Source organism: Hemiscyllium ocellatum, chromosome 22 (genome assembly GCF_020745735.1).
Source record: "Hemiscyllium ocellatum isolate sHemOce1 chromosome 22, sHemOce1.pat.X.cur, whole genome shotgun sequence".
In the NCBI taxonomy this organism is placed as follows: domain Eukaryota; kingdom Metazoa; phylum Chordata; class Chondrichthyes; order Orectolobiformes; family Hemiscylliidae; genus Hemiscyllium; species Hemiscyllium ocellatum.
Genome location: NC_083422.1, coordinates 20,521,508 through 20,541,971, shown reverse-complemented (window position 1 = coordinate 20,541,971; position 20,464 = coordinate 20,521,508). Strand labels below are relative to the sequence as shown.

Genomic DNA, 20,464 nt, shown 5'->3' with positions numbered 1-20,464 from the left:
TCTAGTTCCGCTCATTTGGACTCTGGCCCAAGCAGCATGTACTGGACTGTAGCTTGTCTCTTGCATCTGGAGTATCTCAGGACAGTTTCTGCCTCTTCTTCTGGCAGTAATGGTAATGAGGCTGTATCCATCTCAGCTCTGAGATGTCCTTGATGCCAGGCAGAGGGGGAGAACCCATGGTGTCTGACAGGCTTCCTGGTTGTTTTGAGGTGGCAGTTATGTTTTGCTCCAGCCCCATTTGCAATGTAACATTTTTCAGGTGATTCATATGTTTGTTCAGGACCGCCTTACTGGCCTGAATTTTGTATGTCATGTGACCTGACCTTATGACAACCTTCTCTCATACACATGCAGTATCATTTTCGTGGTTCTGGCATCAAATTTTATCTCCTGAAGTAAACTGTCTTTTTCACTTCAAGGAAGCATGTGGCTGTCATTTCCATTCTTGCTGCTGTTTCACCCACTGCCACAGTTCTGGGAATACCAGATTTAACCTGGTGCGGAGTCTTCTCTTCATTAGCAACTCTGCTGAAGCTATCACTGTATTTGCATGAGGGGTGGTCCTATAATTGAACAGGAACAGGATAGTTTGGTATTGAGTAAAGCTGTAGCCATTCCATTAAGTCTGCCTTCAATGTTTGGAACACTTTTTGACAGACCCATTGGGCAACGGATAGTGTGGATATGTTGGAACACGGCAAATACCATCTGACTTTAGGAAATACTGGAATTCCTCACTGGTAAATGATGTCCCATTATCTTTGACCAATACTTCCTGGAGTCTGCGTATTGCATACAATGTTCCCAGCTTTTCAACTGTCTTCCCTGAGTTTGCTAACTACTTTGAATAGATATCCACATTGACCAAGAACATTGAGCCCAAGAAATGACCAGCATAGTCCACCCGAGTGTACCCGAGTCCAGGGTTTACCCAGCAATTCTCCACATTTAGGATGCAATTATGTTGGCATCCAATCCTGGCCAGCAGACATAACTTCTTGTTAACATCTTCATTTTGGAAATCCCTGGATGACCTTGGTGGAGTTCAGCCAGTACCTGGTGGTGAACTTTATTTGGGACAATCACTTTCACTCCCCATCCTCTCTAGTGATCTGATCTCACTGGTTCCAGAAAAATTTCAAGCTTAGTTGTGATGGCTCTTTTCCCCATTACCTCCAGTTGTTTCAGTTTTGTGTCACAGATGGATATTGTCAGCATTAACCAGAAGAGCATCCAGAAAGTTTAAAACCAGAATGGACTCTTCCAGGGAGGCACCACCAGTGAAGTATCTGCCAGTGGGAGTGGCTCAAGGCATCCACATTAGCCATTTGGCCTCCTTGATGGTGTTCTTGTACACCTAGAGAATAAGGATCCATCCCTAAATTCAATCAGAAGCTATGGGCAACACCAACTTGTCTTTTTTAAATGGGCCTTGCGGGGGTTTATGGTCTGTAACTATGAAATTTTCATGTCTGTAAAGGTATTAGTGGAACTTCCTCATACCAAAAATGACGGCCAAACCTTCTTTGTCTATCTGGGCACATTTGCGCTTAGCATCAACCAAAGTCCGGGAAGCATCCTTAGGGGGAGGCATCACATGTCAGAACTATCTCTCACTTTGGATCATAGTGGGTCAACACCCAGGATGACAAGAACTTCTTTTTCACTTTCCTAAAGGCTACTTCTTGACTACGTAACATTTCCAAGGCTGACCCATTTTCAAAACAGATGCAAGAGTGCCAAACTCTGGTACAGACATGGGAGCTGGCACCTTTGGTCGCCCTGACTTTATCTTCCATTGTGTGTAACATAGTTTTGTTACAGGTAGGTCATTTGGGATGCCTGGATCACACATTTTTCCCTTCCTATCTGGGAGAAATGTTTAAGCACTATATCCAATCCTTCAAGTGCTCTTTATTGGTCTTCTCAATTGTTAGCACGTCATCCAGATAAATAGCAACCTGGGGTAGACTTTGTAAAATATTCTTCATCATCTGCTGGAAAAGGGTGCAAGCTAATGGTACCCCAAATGGCAGTCTTGTATATTGGTACAAATCCTTATGGGTATTAATTATGGTGTACCTCTGGGTCACCTCACCTAGTCACAATTGTACTTAATGTGGCTCATGTCCAGCTTCGTGAACGGCAGCCATCCCCACTAATTTTATGTACAAGTCTTCCATGCAAACGATTGGATATTTATCCAATTATAAGAAGCAGTTTATCATTTGCTTAAAATCCCCTCAAAGGCAAACCAAGCAGTCAGGCTTCACAATCAGCATGACTGGTGATGCCCATTCCCCAAACTGCACTGGTTTAGTGATTTCTTCGTTTTCCAGCCTCCTGATTTCCATCTCTACTTCTGCCTGTAAGGCACATTGCAATGGGTGGGCCTTGCAAAATCATGGAATTGTTTCTTGATCAACATATAAAGTGGCTTTGGCCCCTATGATCATCTCTATCCCTTTCTGAAAAACTCCTGGGTATTTCATTAGAACTGTATTTGGGCAGCAATTTTGTAATCAAAAACTATTAAGCCATTCAAGGTGAATCATTCTCAATTAATTCCACCCCAGTCGGCTTGGAGCCGAGTCTCTTACTACAATTAGTGGTAGCTGCACCCAAATGCTTTTCATAGGAGACTTGAACCAAAGGTGTATCATTAATCCATAACGGTTCCCTGGTGTATGTTCTCAGTCTGGGTGAGATCTTGCCACTGAAATAACTGCACAGAGGCGGGCATCCTGTCAGCATCACCCTTTATTTACCTGTGTACAGTACACAGGCTGTGGCCAGCTGCATCCCATGTTTGTAGCTGTCAGCCAGGGCTCCCTGATTGGCCCAGGTTAACAACCCCAATCAAGGATCATGCAATCAACAAGGTTCACCTGGTTATAATCACTACATGGTTCGAAGGGGATGTAAATATGGATTGTTGCATTCCATAAATGCCCTTTACTGCACAGTTTGTACTTAAATCCATTTCATTAAACTAAATGTCCAAATTTACTATGTAAGAATGAAATGAGCAATTATAGCATTTTTACTGTTCATGTAAAAGATCAAATGTTTTCTGTTTTAGGATTATAAACTGAAATCAAGTGCAGCATAATATTTTGAACTGTGCAATGATATGCTACCTTTAAACAACAGTGGAGAGAAAATGTAAGACTGAGCAGAACCCACAGTCTTTTGAGCAGAACCCACAGTCTTTTGAGCCAAGGAATTTCTACCTGATGACAGACCTGTGTCCAGTTGAACAGCATAGTATTAAAAGCTGAAAGGGCCTGGGCAGCACAGAAAGTACCAACCAGACCCCCAAAACAGAAAGCATCTCTCTGTATGTGTAAAAGACATATGGGACACTCAATTATGGTATAGAGCAGAAGAGCAAGGACATCATGTTTGAGTTTTACAGAGCATTGGTTAGGCCACAGCTGAGTATTGTGTGAAATTCTGGTCACTTCACCAGGGCAAAGATATAATAGCACTAGAGAGAATAGAGAGAAGATCCACCAGTATGTTGCCTTGGATGGAAAAATTGAGCTGTAAGGAGAGACTAGATAGGCCTTGTATTATTTTCTTTACAGCAGCGAAGACTGTGGGGGGACATGATTGAGGTGTATAAGATCATGAGAAATAAGGACACGGTGAATAGAGAGCAGCTGTTCCCCTTGGTTGAAGGGTCAATCACAAGGGTCATTGTTTTAGGGTAAGGGGCAGGAGATTCAGAGAGGGTTTGAGGAAAAATGTTTTTCACTCAGAGGGTGGTGGGAGTCTGGATTGCAATGTCTGGGAAGGTAATAGAGGCTGAAACCTTACAACTTTTAAAACATATTTGGATGAGCACTTGAAATATAACATTCAAGGATATAGGACAAGTGCAGAAAATTGGGACTAGTGCACCTTTATTGATAATAATTTTGGTGCAGACTTGAAGGGCCAAAAGGCCTTTTCTGTGCTGTATCACTCTATGACTCTATGATCCTACAAGGGACCACAGCAGGCTGTCACCAAAGGTATACTGCTTACCAATTTCCTGGATAAAGTCAACCTAGCTCATTGCGTCACATGATATTTATTCCCAATTCAATCATTTCCCTCTTTTCCTGTTCACACTCTCCCAAGAGGGCATGCAATTACTAACTGTGGAACAGGTATTATTCTATGCTTTTGGTTTGTATTTGTATTATTTTATCGGCCATTTACTGTCATCAAATTGAGTGAAAATTTTGACTTTTTTTCTTTCACAATTCAGTAAATGTAACAAGTAGCTCACCTTATGGTTCTAATTTCTTCACATTCCACAACCATATCTTGCACTGAATAATGGTACTTGACCCTCAAAAGCTTTTTCATCACAGAAGCTTTCACCTTCCAGATAACATGTTAATTAATTATTTTAAAATTAAAAATTTTAGAACTATTTCATGCATGGGAAAAGCAATCTAAATATCTCCAATGATCTAAACTTTAAGATTAACTGAAAGACTTAGCTTTATATGTTGATCAAGTTATTCACACATTCAAAACTAAAAGCTAATTGAATTCAGTACATACACCAAGACGATTTTCTCCTTAACTGTTACCATAATCTGAATGGATACTGGTAACAATTTGGGAAATATATATTTATGAAATAAATTTTGTGCTATTTAATAGTAGTTTCCTTTCATATTTACAAGGATGACTTGAGAATACACAGCTCTGGTAAAGAGAAGTATTAACAGAAAGCTGATAGAGGTCTTTAAATTATGAACTCAGCAAAATTGGTTCTATTTGTGGGTTTGTCCAGAACTGAGGGTATAAACATAACAGAACCAATAATAGAAGAAATTAAAGATTTAGGTGTAATCTCCTTTCCATACAGTAGTGAGATTGTGGTACTCACTTTCCCATGAAATGACTGAAGCAGTAGCATTAATGCTTTAATGATGGTCTTGACACACATAACTGTTCGTGGAGGTAGACAAGGGCTTATCAGTCAGCATGATTCCTGAATTGCTAGATTGTTAAACAGTGCGTCAGTGTCAGTTGGAGAAATTACACATAGAATTAAGTTATGGAGAGAAAATCCCCAGGGAAGGATAAGAGTCCCAATCACCTTCAGGAAGTAAGATTGTGCATTATTATGGTGAAGTGTGAAAAAAACAACTTTGCTTGGAAAGAAGTAGTTAAAATCATTGAAGATAAACTGGAGTGAGCTTTTTTGTAGAAAGCAAAGCTTGCAATTCAGAATAATATGATCACCAATGAACCTCAGGCATTTAGTACCTGGCAACCTTATTTGAGGATATAAGCCAACATATGGGTTTAGAAGAATGACAGACCACTTTGCTGCAGACCTAGGGCAAAAAACAGAGCTAGAGTTGACAGGGACCATTATCGCAAAAATTGAAAAGGACTACTCTTATGGTGTAGTAGTGACCGTAGATGAAAAAATATATGAGGATTATAAAATAACTGTAAATCAGGTACTACTAGAATGTAGTCTACCTGCTAACTGCCTTCGTGTCTAGGATCTATTCACAATGTTGTCAAGAGGCCAGAGTTTTCACAATTAAATATGATAAATGCATTTCTAATTTAGATTTGTAAATAAATGAAAACCAAAAGTAATTAAAATTCAATAACTGTTCAATATTGTAGAACTTTTCATTAAAGGAAATGAGGATTTTAATGCTTCCTCCATCACATTACCATTTATATGAGTTGAAATAGGGCATACAGAGATTAGAAAAATGATATAGTTAGATTAAGTGACTGGGCAAAGTTGTGACAATTGAAATATAAGTGAGAAAGTGTGAAATTGTTCATTTTACCAGGAATAAAATTAAAAATATTATCTAAATGGAGAGAGACTGCAAAGCTCTGAGATGAAAAGAGATCTCAGTCTTCTCATATATAAATTGCAAAAGATTAGTATGCAGGTTTAGCAAGTAATAAGGACGCTAACAAAATATGATCATTTATCATGTGGCGAGTTGAATAAAAGATAGGAAAGTCATGCTTCAGTTATACAGGGTAACGGTGAGACCACATCTGTAGGATTGTACAAAGTATTGGTCACCTTATTTAAGATAGGATGTAAATACACTATAGGCAATACAGACAATGACATATAGAATGGCAAATTATCGTACGTAAAAAGGTTAGACAGGGTAGGCTTGTACCCATTTGAATTTAGATGAGTTAAGAGTTGGCTTGACTGAAACATATAAGATCCTGAGCGGTCTTGACAGTGTAGATGAGGAGAGGATGAATTAGAATTAGAATCCCTACAATGTGGAAACAGGCCCTTCAGCCCAAAAATCCCCACCACCCTCCAAAGAGTAACCCACCCAGACCCATTCCCCCACCCTTTATTTACCCCTGACTAATAACCTACACTACAGGCACTCTTAGCATGGCCAATTCACTTAAACTGCACACCTTTGGATATGCAGACATGGGGACAACGTGCAAACTCCACAGAGAGTCACCTGAGGCTTGAATCAAACCCAGGTCTTTGGCGCTGTGAGGTGGCAGTGCTAACCACTGAGCTACCGTGCTGCCCAGATGTCTCTTCTTATGGGAATTTCTAGAACCAGAGATCACTGTTTGAAAATCAGGTTTGTCCATTTAAAATAGGGCTGAAGCAAAATATTTTCTTCCAGAACTTTGAAAGTCTTTGGAATGTTCTTCCTGAAAAGATGGGACAAGCAAAATCCTTGAATATTTTAAAATAATAGGTAAATAGATTCTTGTTAATCAAAGTATTGAAAAATTACCAGGGGTAGATAGAAAGCAGATTTGAGGTTCAATCAGATCAACTATAATTTTGTAGAATGGTGGGGCAGTTTTGAAGGATTAAATGGCCTACATAAGCACCTAATTTATATGTTCTTTTTTTTTAGATTCCATATAGTGTGGAAACAGGCTCTTTGGCCCAACAAGTCAATCCAACCCTCCGAAAAGCAACGCACCCAGACTCAGTCCCCAACATATATGCCTATTCAAAATCTATGAGTTAATATTTGAGTCTTATTGATACACGACCCAGACGAGGGGAAAACCTTGACTTTTGAAGAAGGCAGTAATTAAAAAAACAGTTTAACCTTCTTAAATAGGCAGTAATGGAAAATTTCAAAAGGGGAGGAAGGAGATATCTCTCCTCTTTTACAAGCTACTGGCAGTTGCCAAACTTCCTGCTGGCATCACAAATAAGATCACATTGAAGTTGTCATTTGTCAACAGAGCTGTAAGGATCACACTCTATAAATTATTGCAATCATATTTTTACATTGATTGATTATAATGATTGAGGGGTTTACTTTGCTACCTTTTCTAGATGCTTAAGTGCCATCATTCTCTGTTCTGTCAGTGAATCTTCACCCATAATTATAAATACGTCATCCCTTTGGCTTTCAAATTCCTGGAAAATTATGAAAAACATGACACTGTTCACAATATAATATAAATACTGTAACAAAACAAAAATAATTTAAGAACTTTTTCCTTTGCTCTGCAGGGAAATTAGTGTAAAATTTGTGTAACTGATCAGAAAAATACAGAGAGATATGTAAATATGCATAACGACTAGTAGAGAGAGCAGATAATAAAGCATACAGTGTTCCAGGCATCATAAGTAGAGCATAGCCTGAAAGAGGAGGGAGTTATGCTGAACCTATGTAGCACATTAGTTAGAAGTCAACTGGAGCACTATGTCCTGTGTGCCACACTTTAAAACTGATATGAATGCAGTAGTGTACAGAAGAGGTTTACAAGAATGAGTCCATGGATGAAAAACATCATTTATGAGGATAAATTGGGGAAATCTGATGAAAGAATTCTGATAGAAGTTTTCAGAATCATGAGAACTGTGGACAAAAAAGATAGGGAGAAACTATTTCACTCATAAGAAAATTGAAAACCATTCAGCTTTTGTTTTTCAAAAGGAAATGTAGTTAGAATGTAATGCCTGGATGTGTGGTGGAGGTGGTTTCATGTGAGGCATTCAAGAGGGCATGGATGATTATTTAAATAAAGACAACATACAGAGTCATAGGGAATAAACCAGGAGATTGACACCAAATCAAAATGCTTGATAGGCAGAATGACCTTCTGCATCACAAAAATTGTATAGTTTTGTGATTGTGCTCATTATGGTTCTTTGTTCAAAGAATTTAAAATATACCCCACTACCATCCTTATACTTTATGGTGCTCCATTTTCCTCTGCTTCAAAAAAAAATTCAATAGTCTGCCTCAATTTCTACCTGTGAAAAAGAACCACACGCAAGTTTCTCCCAGCTTCACTTCCGCAAAATTTAACTTGTCACTGAATCCAATCCAGAGGAAATGTTAAAACCCGTATAATTTTAGAAGTCCATTACATTTCCTAGGCCTTTTCTGCTCCAGTAGAAATAGTCCTAGTTTCTCATGTCTGTTTGACCAATATTGTTCAATCTTTGCATCATTCTAATAAAGCAATGCTGTGCATATCTACAAAAGTATGAGGAGGCAATGCCTAGTGGTATTATCACCGGACTGTTAATTCAGAGAACTAGGTAATGTGCTGGGTGTGTGGGTTTGGAACCCACCATGACAAATGGTGGAATTTGAATTCAACAAATATCTGGAATTAAGAGTCTAATAATGACAATGAGTTGATTGTTGGAAAAACCCATCTAATTCATTAACGTCTTTTAGGGAAGGAAATCTGCCATCCCTACCTAGTCTGGCCTACATGTGACTCCAGACCCACAGCAATGTGGTTGATGCTTAAACTGCCATCTGGACAATTAAAGATGGGTAATAAATGCTGGCCGAGCCAATGATGCCCTCATCTGGTGAATGAATTAAACATACTTAATACTTCAAGCACTGGCATAAACAGTGCTGTATTTTTGTATTGTGCCTTTTTTAGTGGACTATAAACCCCACCTATAGAATATAAAATGCAGTTTATATAGCTTTATCTACCTATATTTCCACTTTCAGGGAAATGCATACTTCAATTTCTACTATTATCCTGTGTCACTTTATGGAGATATCAGTGTTCAGAAAATTATGGCCAAAACCTCTGGTATCTTCCCTCTGACTCCTTTCAAAGCATGTTACCTCTAATAATTAATGCCAGTTCTCCTCTATACTTATTTTCACCAAGATTTGAAAAATAAACACAATTTCTTTATTTAATATCTCCCCATATTTCACCCTCAAAATGAGCATCACAGTGATATCCCAACTTTATTTTTCTATCAGCTACTTTTTTGAGAATCTATACCTGGAAAATATTGTCAGATATCTCTCTGTCATATGGCGGCACTTGCTTAAAGCAACAATATTCAGGAACTCCAGAATTTCTAAGCATCAGTAATCGAAAACGTTTAGAGAGCTCCAGTTTTTTATCTGGCACAAAATTAAACTCTTCTTGTATTTGGTCTAATCTAAAGTATTCAGGAGCATATTGGCCCTCCTCAGTTGCATACTGTTAACGAAAAACAAAAGCATAAATTACACCCTTGAACTTAATTTGAATTTTTTATCGAAAAAATAATGTAACTGTAGAATAATAGTAAATATAATTTATTATCATTTATTCGAGGCACTTGACAACAATTTTTTACTTTAAGAATTAGAATTCCTACAGTGTAGAAACAGGCCATTCGGCCCACAAGTCCACACCGACCCTCCGAAGTGTAACTGACACAGATCCCTAATTAATACACATAACCTAAACATCCCTGAACACTATGGCAACTTAGCATGTCAATTCACCAAACCTGAACATCTTTAAATTGTGGGAAGAAACCGGAGCATCCAGAGGAAAACCACGCAGACACAAGGAGAATGTGTAAACTCCACACAGACAGTCGCCCAAGGCTGGAATCAAACTTGGGTCCCTAGTGCTGTGAGGCAGCAATGCTAACTATTAGGGCATCATGCTGCCCATAATGTGAAAAGAAACACACAATGGACAATTTTTGAAAATAAAAGTATCATTCTGTTGTGTTAAACACAAGTACATAGAATCTTTTCACTAACCTTAATTATTTGCATTAAATCTGAATTCTGCGGATCATTGGGATCCACCCTGGCTTTTCTCGCCCACTCAGCAAGTTTCTGCAAATCATTCAGCCAAGACATCCCAATTGATGCAATAGCATCCACGCTGACAAGAAATGAAGATAGAAAACCATTTTGATACATTAGTTTGCATGGTTTGCTTTATGCTTCTGACAGAGTCAGTTCTTTTTACAGCTAGTGTAAGTTTCTTCTGTAAACTGATGGAGTGAAATTAGCATGAAGAACTTTCAACTGAAATGACGATGCTTACTGACATAGTTCCTGTGTAATGTAAGACAAGTGTGGTAGAAGAATCTAAAAACAATCCGAAGCCTACTTACAATAGATCCAGTTGTGAACTGACAGATGATTGTAAATGACAGGATCACATTATATAGAATTGTAGAGCCTTATCTATTGTCACCATCTGAGTAGGGACTGATAACAAGACATTTATGTTTCTAGTGAATGGAACACATGATCAAATGATCACAAGATTGAGGATCACACAAGATTTCAAGACTTCTGTGGTAACAAACTGTAACCAACAGTAAATAAAAACAAAACAAAAATAGAAATTGCTAGAGAAATTCAGCAGACCTGACAGCATCTGTGGTGATAAAACAGAGCTAAGTTCTTGAGGTTGGGAGTGTTGCTTAAAAAAGAGACCTTGGGGCACAGGTGCCCAGTTTCTTGAATGTGGAGTCACTGGTAGACAAAGTAATGAAGATACACTTGCCTTTATTGGTCAGCACATTGAGTGTAGGATTTGAGATGTCATGTTGCGGTTGTACAGGACATTGGTTAGGTTACTTCTGGAATACAGCATTCAATTCTGGTCTGCCATAGGAAAGATGTTGTTAACCTCAAAAGGGTTCAGAAAAAATTTACAAGGATATTGCCAAAATTTGAGGGTTTGAGCTATAGGGAGGGACTGAATAGCCTGGGGATGTTTTCCCGGAGTGTCGGAAGTTAAGGGGTGATCTTATAGAGGTTTATGAAATAATGATGGGTATGGATAGAGTGACTTGCCAAAATCTTTTTCCCACAGTAAGGGAATCCAAAACTAGAGGCTGAAGGTTTAAGGTGAAGGGGGATACATTTAAAAGAGATCTAAGAGGCAATTGTTTCATGCAGAGGATGATGTGTATATGGAATGAGCTCCAGAGGAGGAGGCTGGTACAGTTACAACATTTAAAAGGCACCTGGATGGATATATGAATAGGAAGGATTTAGAGAGATATGGACCAAACGTTGGCAACATGGATTTAGTAAGGGGAGGTCATGCCTGACAAACCTGTTGGAATTTTTTGAAGAGGTAACAAGTAGGTTAGACCAGGGAAACCCAGTGGATGTGGTCTATCTAGACTTTCAAACGGCCTTTGATAAGGTGCCACACGGGAGGCTGCTGAGCAAGGTGAGGGCCCATGGTGTTTGAGGTGAGCTGCTGGGATGGATTGAGGATTGGCTGTCTAACAGAAGGCAGAGAGTTGGGATAAAAGGTTCTTTTTCAGAATGGCAGCCGGTGACGAGCGGTGTCCCACAGGGTTCAGTGTTGGGGCCACAGCTATTCGCATTATATATTAATGATTTGGATGAGGGGACTGGGGGCATTCTAGCGAAGTTTGCCGATGATACGAAGTTAGGTGGACAGGCAGGTAGTACTGAGGAAGTGGGGAGGCTACAGAAGGATCTAGACAGGTTGGGAGAGTGGTCCAGGAAATGGCTGATGGAATTTAATGTGAGCAAGTGTGAGGTCTTGCACTTTGGCAAAAAGAATAAAAGCATAGACTACTTTCTAAATGGTGAGAAAATTAGTAAAGCCAAAGTACAAAGGGATCTGGGAGTGATAGTCGAGGATTCTCTAAAGGTAAACATGCAGGTTGAGTCCGTGATTAAGAAAGCGAATGCAATGTTTTCTCTTATCTCAAGAGGGTTGGAATATAAAAGCAGAGATGTGCTACTGAGACTTTATAAAGCTCTGGTTAGGCCCCATTTGGAGTACTGTGTCCAGTTTTGGTCCCCACACCTCAGGAAGAACATCCTGGCACTGGAACGTGTCCAGCGGAGATTCACACGGATGATCCCTGAATGGCAGGTCTAACATGTGAGGAACGGCTGAGGATCCTGGGATTGTATTCATTGGAGTTTAGAAGATTAAGGGGAGACTTAATAGAGACATACAAGATAATACATGGCTTGGAAAGGGTGGACGCTAGGAAATTGTTTCCGTTAGGTGAGGAGACTAGGACCCGTGGACACAGCCTTAGAATTAGAGGGGGTCAATTCAGAACAGAAATGCGGAGACATTTCTTCAGCCAGAGAGTGTTGGGCCTGTGGAATTCATTGCCACGGAGTGCAGTGGAGGCCGGGACGCTAAATGTCTTCAAGGCCAAGATTGATAGATTCTTGTTGTCTCAAGGAATTGAGGGCTACGGGGAGAATGCTGGTAAGTGGAGTTGAAATGCCCATCAGCCATGATTGAATGGCGGAGTGGACTCGATGGGCTGAATGGCCTTACTTCCACTCCTATGTCTTATGGTCTTATGGTCTTGTGGTCTTAAATAGGATTAATTTGGGATATTTGGGCACCTTAGGCAAGTTGGACGGGAGGGTCAGTTTTTGTGGTATAGAACTCTATGACTCCAAGGGGTAGCTTCTGTTGAATTTCTCCAGCAATTTCTGTTTTGGTTTCAGATCTTCAGTTCTTTCTTTTATTTTAGTGAATAAATGCAATTTTTAGATAAATTATCTTCTAAACTTTGAAAAGGTGTGCCCAGTCAAATTCTAGAATTACTAAAAAAAAATCTTGCCGTTGTTCTTGTTTACACCGTCCTTTAAATCGACATTTTATTCTCCTGGATACGGTCCAAAGCTCTTCTGTATTCCCATTGGCCTACTTGCTTTTCACTTTTCAAGCCTAGTAACTTCAAATCCCAGAACCGACTTTCACATGTGTGGGTTACACTGGAAATTCTTTCTCTTTAGCCCAAGATAAGCAAACCTTCTGGACATCTAATGAACTCAGTCTTTTCAATCTGAGTGTGAACTGCATGGTGCAGGTCTGCATGGTGAATTACAGGGTCAACATTTTCACTGCTTCAGGTATAGGACTGACTGCCCTTATATTCTTGCTGTCTCTTGGATTCTATCAGATGTACTTGAATCTGTGAGATTCAATGAGATCTTAAGAAACCCTATAACCTGATACTACAATGGTTTGCAATGAACTCTTCCCTTCCAAAGGCCATATTCATCAGAATCACATGGGTCTTGTCTCCTATTCAATGTTAATTCATTATCCTCTGGGCCTGAGGTCAATTCTACTTGAAATCAAATTGACAACTTAAATTATTTATAATACGTAACATTTCTACTGCCTATCTATGAGACTTGGAGTCTAAGGCCTTAATTTTCATTGAATTAGATAAGTTCCATGCCTTAACCAAAATACAGCAAGAGCCTGAAGTCCTGAAGTTCTGTCTCTGATTCAGCATCCACTAGTTTTGTCAACAGACCTGGTTTGGAAATGAGGCAGGTGGTATTTCATACAGTTTTCAGAGGCCATGGCACAGTTTAAAGTGAAGCTGCCTTCAAACAGAAGCAATTTTTATGACCAGGTTTCTAAAACATTATGTGTAGGCTTTAGATATTGAAGAGAAAGATCTAAATTTCTTAGAGTTCTTTCAGAGGTCAGGTACCTGTTTAAAAGAGGTTAGATACCACTTGAAGATTACTAAGAATCAAAATAAAAGTACGTAAAAAATGGATAAGGTCTTTGAAACTATGTGGCCTTTAAGTTTGTACAATAAAAAGCCATCTTGCAGTTGAAAAGTATTAATAGCTTCAATTTTAATGGAGGTTTGTTGACACAAGCCTAAGGCTTAATATTGTAGGATTCTAATAAGCAGTTCTAACAGCTTATTGTTATCATATGGAGGTTGGGATGGGGGGATTCTGTCTTTGATCTAGTGATAGAAATTAAAATATTAGTTCTTAATGGGAATTAAGTACTACGTTAGGTGGCACAAACTTGGGCATAATGAAAAAACCAGCAGTAACTTAGGGCTGGATTTAACAATTTGGGGAGGGAGTTGATTTGTTGTTTAGTATCCATATTCACATTACTTTTCATTTATTTTGACAGTTTTATAAGCATTTCAAACACTTCCCAATGTTGTTTAGGCGCTCATGAGTTCTATTCTTGGGTGAGTAGGTACGTGGGTAAGGATACATAATGAGGAATAGGATTAAGAAAATTATGGATCCTGGGCAAATGGGCAGGGAGGGATGGAGATTAGGGCTGAGAGTTAGTGGAACTGTGCAGAAGTTTCAGTAAACAGAGGTGGGCCATTTATACTGCCACCTCAACACCCGTTGCAGTTTTGCTTCCGCAGGCAACAGTCACAACTCCAGCAAATCCCTACCACCCCGCTGTGAAGAAAGTGTGGATGAGCTTTGCATTTCAAGATGGGAAATCATAATGTCTGAAATTAGCTGAATTTCTGGTTCAAGATGAAAATCAGCCCTTAACTTCTGAAGATAACTATAATAAATCAGAAATTGTTAGTTATCTGGAATAATTATTATATTATTGAAAAAGATATTTTAAAATACTTATGATGCATGGTTTGGCTCCATTTAGCCTGAAGTTTCTGTCCTATGGGTAACTTTTAGGTACAGAGTGCCATATTGTTGACGGCACTACCACAGGCATTAGAATGTGCAGCAGCAAGATGCAGAGAAAGTAGTCCATGAAATGAGCCAGTATCTAACCAGGGCTTGACAACCAACCTATCACATTTGATTTCACTATTCTAGTTAATATTTTCTTTTTAGAACTCCAAAGTCCATGACTTTCTATGGCATCGAGTCAAACACGGATAAGGAAAGTCTCTGCTGATTACCAACTATTTTTTCACCAAGTCCCTTCCAATTAGCAGGTGAATCACTGAAGTTTCATCTTGAACACCAGATGGAAGAAGCATTGATGATGGCAAGACCACTGAATGTTGTTTGAGTTGGGGGACTTTAATGTTCATCACCAAGTGTAGCTCAGTAGCACCACTGCTGAACAACATGGCCTAATTCTAAAGGGCAAAATATCTAGACTGTGTCTCCGGCAGGTTTCTAGTTAATAAACAAGAAAGAAACACTTACCTGGCCTTGGCATCATCAACTCATCTGTCGCATATTCATCTGTCCAGGCCTATATTGGTAAAATTGACCACTATACAGGCCTTCTGGAGACAAAAATAAATCTACAGGGCACCTTGCATTTTGTTGTATAGAACTATCTATTATGCTAAATGGGATTAGATTTTAGGTAGTATTTCAGGACAATTTCCTGATGAAGCGCTCTGGCCCGAAACGTCGAATTTCCTGTTCCTTGGATGCTGCCTAACCTGCTGTGCTTTAACCAGCAACACATTTTCAGCTTAGATTTTAGGTAGATCCAACAAATCAAACTGAGCATACATGGGTGATATGTGCCAGAATTATATTCAATTACAATCCGTAAACTTTTGACCTGACATTTCCCACTCAAATTACCATTATACCATTGAATCAGTCCTGCTTCAATAAAGGGTGCAGGAGGGAATGTCAGGCATATCTAAAAATGCCACGTGCACCTGATGAATTTATGATATTTGTATCCAAATAATAATAAGAAGCTCTATTTGAGAAGCAGAACTAACCAAACCCAAAACCAACAAATCAGACCTAAGATCTGCAGTCAGTTGCATTCAGCCACAAATTATGGTGAATGACACTACTAACAGAAAGAACAGTCTCAATAAATACCCCTAACCTCATTTTTTGTGGGTGGAAGGTCCAGAACATCAGACCAAAAGACAGGGTTGAAATATTTGCAACTATGTTTAGCCAGAAGTGTTGAGTCGATGATCTGAGGTCTCCAGGAACACAAACCTCAATTTTTGGTCAGTTTGACTCACTCCAATGTGTTGGAAAAAGTGCAAAAGATGTTTATGAGAGTGCTTCTGGATATGAGACATTCGTTTGTAAGGAAAAATTGGAGAAGTTGTGTTTTTTCTTTGGAGAGAAGACAGCTGATAAGATTTGAAAAAAAAGTTTTCAAAATCACGAGGAGTATGGATAGAGTGGATAGGGAGAAATTGTTCCTATTTGTAAATAGATCAAGAACAACAGGGCATTTTGGAAAAGAAGGTGAAGTGATAAAATTCACACAGCAAGTAGTTAGGCTCTGAAATGCTCTGCTTAGAATTAGGTTGGAGGCAGATTGAGTTGAGATATTCAAGAGGACATTGATCGATTATTTAAATAGACACATTGGTCAGAATTATTAGGAAAAGCCAAGAGATTGACACAAAGTTAAAATGCTCAGAGATGGCGCAGACGTGTCAAATGACCTTTTTCAGCACTGTAACGATTCTGTGCTTTTCTCTACTACTTATGATTTAATGCGGTATTGATAGATCAGGTTTAAATGCTCTCCTTCAAATTCCAACTTAGTTTTAATCTTTCTATTTTTCCACAAAATTCTATACTTCGCTATTTTACTTTTGGCTTATGGAAAATACATTAACTTGTATTCGATCCTTTATATCTGAAAATACTCAGCTGTAAACTCATTGTCCTAAAAGCAAACTATTCAGTTCAGTTAATTTGTGCCACATTCCTTTTTATGAACTGAATCATATGCCTATTATAGAATTTTTAATACTTTTTTAAAAAAGTATTCATTTTGTGTGATGTGGACCTCATTGGCTGGCCAGCATTTGTTGCCCATCCCCAGTTGCCCTCGAGAAGGTGGTAGTGAGCTGCCTTCTTGAACTGCTGTAGTCTACCTACTGTGGGTTGACCACAATGTTATTGGGGAGAGAATTCCAGGATTTTGACCCAGCCACACTGAAAGAACAGAGATATATTTCCAAATCAGGAGCAATTTGGAGGGGAACTTAAAGGTGGTGATGTTCCCATATACCTGCTGCTCTTCTCCTTCTAGGTGGAAGTGGTCATGGGTTCGGAAGTGCTGTCTGCAGATCTTTGGTGAACTTCTGCAGTGCATCTTGTAGACAGTACACGCTGCTGCTACTGAGCATCAGTGATGGAAAGAGTGGATGCTTGTGGATACAGGGCCAATCAAGGGGATGCTTTGTCCTGAATGGTGTCAAGCTTCTTGACTGTTGTTGAGGGTGCACTTATCCAGGCACATGGGGAATATTCCATTACACTCTTGACTTGTGCCTTGTAGATGGTGGATAGGCTTTGAGGAGCCAGGAAGTGAGTTACTTATTCCTAGCTACTGATGAGCTCTTGTAGCCACTGTGTTTATGTGGTGAGTCCAGCTGAGTTTCTCATCAATGATAACCCCTAGGATGTTGATAGTGGAAGATTCATTGATGGGAAGACTGTTGAATGCCAAGGGGTGGTGGTTAGATTATGTCTTATTCATGATGGTCATAGCCTGGCATTTGTGTGGCTTGAATGTTACTTGCCACTTGTCAGCCCGAACTTGGATATTATATCTTGTTGCATTTAAACATCATCTGCTTCAGTATCTGAGGAGTTGTAAATGGTGCTGACAATTGTGCAATGATCAGCAAACATCCCCATGTCTGACCTTATGGTAGAGAAACAGCTGAAGACGGTTGGGCTAAGGACGTGACTCTGAGGAACTCCTGCAGAGATGTCCTGGACCTCAGATGACTGGCCCTCCAACAATCATGACCATCTTCCCAGGTATAACTCTAAGAACCAGACAGTTGCCCCTTGATTCCAATTTTGCTAGGGCTCCTTGATGCCACACTCGGTCAAATGCAGCTTGGATGTCAAGGGCTGTGATTCTCGCCTCATCTCTGGAATTCAGCTCTTTTGCCCATGTTTGAACCAAGGCTGTATTGAGGTCAGGAGCTGAGTGGCCATGGCAGAACCCAAACTGGGTGTCACTGAGCAAGTTATTGCTGAGCAGGTTCTGCTTTTGATGACACCTTCCATCACTTTACTGATGATCAAGAGTAGACTGATGGGCGATAATTGGTTGGGTTGGATTTATCCTGCTATTTATGTACAGGACATTCTTGGGCAATATTCCACATTGCAGGTAGATGCCAGTATTGTAACAGCATTGGAACAACTTGGCTAGAGGAGTCGCAAGTTCTAGAGCACAAATCTTCAGTACTATTGCCAGAATGTTATCAGGGCCCATAGTCTTTGCAATATCCAGTGCTTCCAACCATTTCTTGATATCACATGGAGTGAATCAAATTGGCTATCTGTAATGCTGGCAACCACTAGAGGAGGCAAAGATGGATTATCCACTCAGCACTTCTAGCTGAAGATTCCTGCAAAAGCTTCAGCTTTACCTTTTGCATTGATGTGCTGAGGTACATCACTGAGGATGGGGATATTTATGGAGCTTCCTCCTCCAGTGAGTTGTTTAATTGTCCATCACCATTCGTGGTTGGATGTGGCAGGACTGCAGAGCTTAGATCTGATCCGTTGGTTGTGGGATTATATAGCTCTGCCTATCACTTCCTGCTTATGCTGTTTGGCATGCAAGTAGTTCTGTTTGGTGGCTTCATCAGGTCGACACCTCATCTTCAGGTATGCCTGGTGCTGCTTTTGGCATGCCCTTCTGCACTCTCCATTGCTGGCAATGGTTGGGGGTGTGGGGTGGGGGGGAGGGAAATATGCCAGTTACAGACTGTGATGGAGTACAGTTCTGCTGCTATTGTTGGACCAGCACTTCAAAGATGCCCAGTGTTGAGTTGCTAGATCTGATTGAAGTCTGTCTCATTTAGCACAGTGATTGTGCCACACAACACAATGGATTTTATTCTCAATGTGAAGGTGAGCCTTTATCTCCACAAGTTCTGTGATGTGGTCGCTCTTATCGATACTGTTATGGACAGATGCATCAGCAGCTGGCAGATTGATAAGGATGAGGTCAAGTATGTTGTTCCCTCACCACCTGCCACAGGCCTGGTCTAGCAGCTGTATGCTTTAGGACCTGACCAGCTCGATATGTAGTAGTGCTGCCAAGACTCTTTTGGTGGTGGACAGCAAATTCCCCACCCAGAGTACATTTTATGCTCTTCCCTTCCTCAGAGCTTCCTCTAAGTGTTGTTCAACATACAGGAGTACCAATTCATCAGCTAAAGGAGGATGGTACATGATAATCAGCAGGAGATTTCCTTGCCCGTGTTTAATCTGAAACCATGAGACTTCATGGGGTTCAGAGTCAATGTTCAGGACTCCCAGAGCAACTGCCTCCCGACTGTATACCACTGTGCTGCCACTACTGCTGGGTCTGTCCTACCTATTGAGTATTCTATATTTATATTGAATCTAACAATGCTACGGTCACTTTTTCCTTACGATTTTTTACGTTACAGAAGTTGTCAGCAACATTAACATATAAACAGCAAAAGCATGTGGAAAATGGGCAAGTCAGCAAATGCAAAAGACAAGCAAGAAATAGAGGATATAAGTCAGAAGCAGCTTAAAAATCATTTGGAATAGGACAGTTGAAGACAAGGAGATATTTACAAAAGCAGTGAACAGGAACTGGAACAAACCTACTGATGTAGTGGCCATAATGCTTCATATCTTTTGAGTTAGTCCTGGTCAGTCAAAAACTGTGCAGTCCAAATTACCTTTCTTTATAGGTTTTTGGTTTTGGTGCAGGTGGTGCAAGGGCAAGGCCATCTTCATCCACTCCCCATGAAACAGCATACAGTAGCTTTCCGGAAGTTAATAAAAAATATTCTTCAGATTTTGATTCATCCAAAACAAATGGTACATCTGTGAACAAAAGAAACAACAGAATTATGAGACAAGTACTAGAAATGTGTAGTGTAGATATATAAGACACCAGATTTAAGGGCAGGTTTTTCAAATTAGGTTGGGAACCTAGCTCCTACAAAAATTCAGAGCCCTAACCCATGCCACATAAGGGTTAGTGATTTTTTATTAAGTATCTATGAGATGTGGAAATCCCTAACTAAGCCAGCATTAATGTTTATCTCTAGTTACCCTTTAGAAAGATAAACCGCTTTCTTGAACTATTACAGTTGAAATGTTGTCAATGTATCAACAATGCAGTTGGAAGAAAATTCCAGGACTATGAACGAATGACAGTGAAGGAATGGGAATTCCAAATTAGCATGTCATGTGGTTTGGAGGGAATTTACAGGTGGTGGTGGTCCCATGCATCTGTTGCCCTTGTCCTTCTAAATACTAAAACCTTTGTGTTCAAAAGGTGCTATTAAAGGTACCTCAGTAATTTGGCACAGTGGCACAGTGGTTAGCACTGCTGCCTCATAGCACCAAAGACCCAGGTTCAATTCCTGCCTCAGGTGACTGACTGTGTGGAGTTTGCACATTTTCCCCATTGTTAGGTGAAGGGGTAAATGTAGGGGAATGGGCCT

The 20,464-nt window shown here is 39.9% G+C and overlaps 1 protein-coding gene across 1 annotated transcript in view; it reads right to left on the bottom strand.

Moving 5' to 3' along the window:
• The window catches only part of LOC132826136 (protein CC2D2B-like), a 247,723-nt gene that overhangs the window by 92,276 nt on the left and 134,983 nt on the right, over window positions 1-20,464 (bottom strand). The window contains exons 19-23 of the mRNA XM_060841783.1: window positions 19,721-19,838; window positions 10,029-10,197; window positions 9,268-9,471; window positions 7,322-7,414; window positions 4,280-4,374 (exon numbers count right to left, since the gene is read on the bottom strand). Coding sequence (XP_060697766.1) covers window positions 4,280-4,374; window positions 7,322-7,414; window positions 9,268-9,471; window positions 10,029-10,197; window positions 19,721-19,838 — 679 coding nt within the window. The remainder of the gene's footprint in view (window positions 1-4,279; window positions 4,375-7,321; window positions 7,415-9,267; window positions 9,472-10,028; window positions 10,198-19,720; window positions 19,839-20,464) is intronic.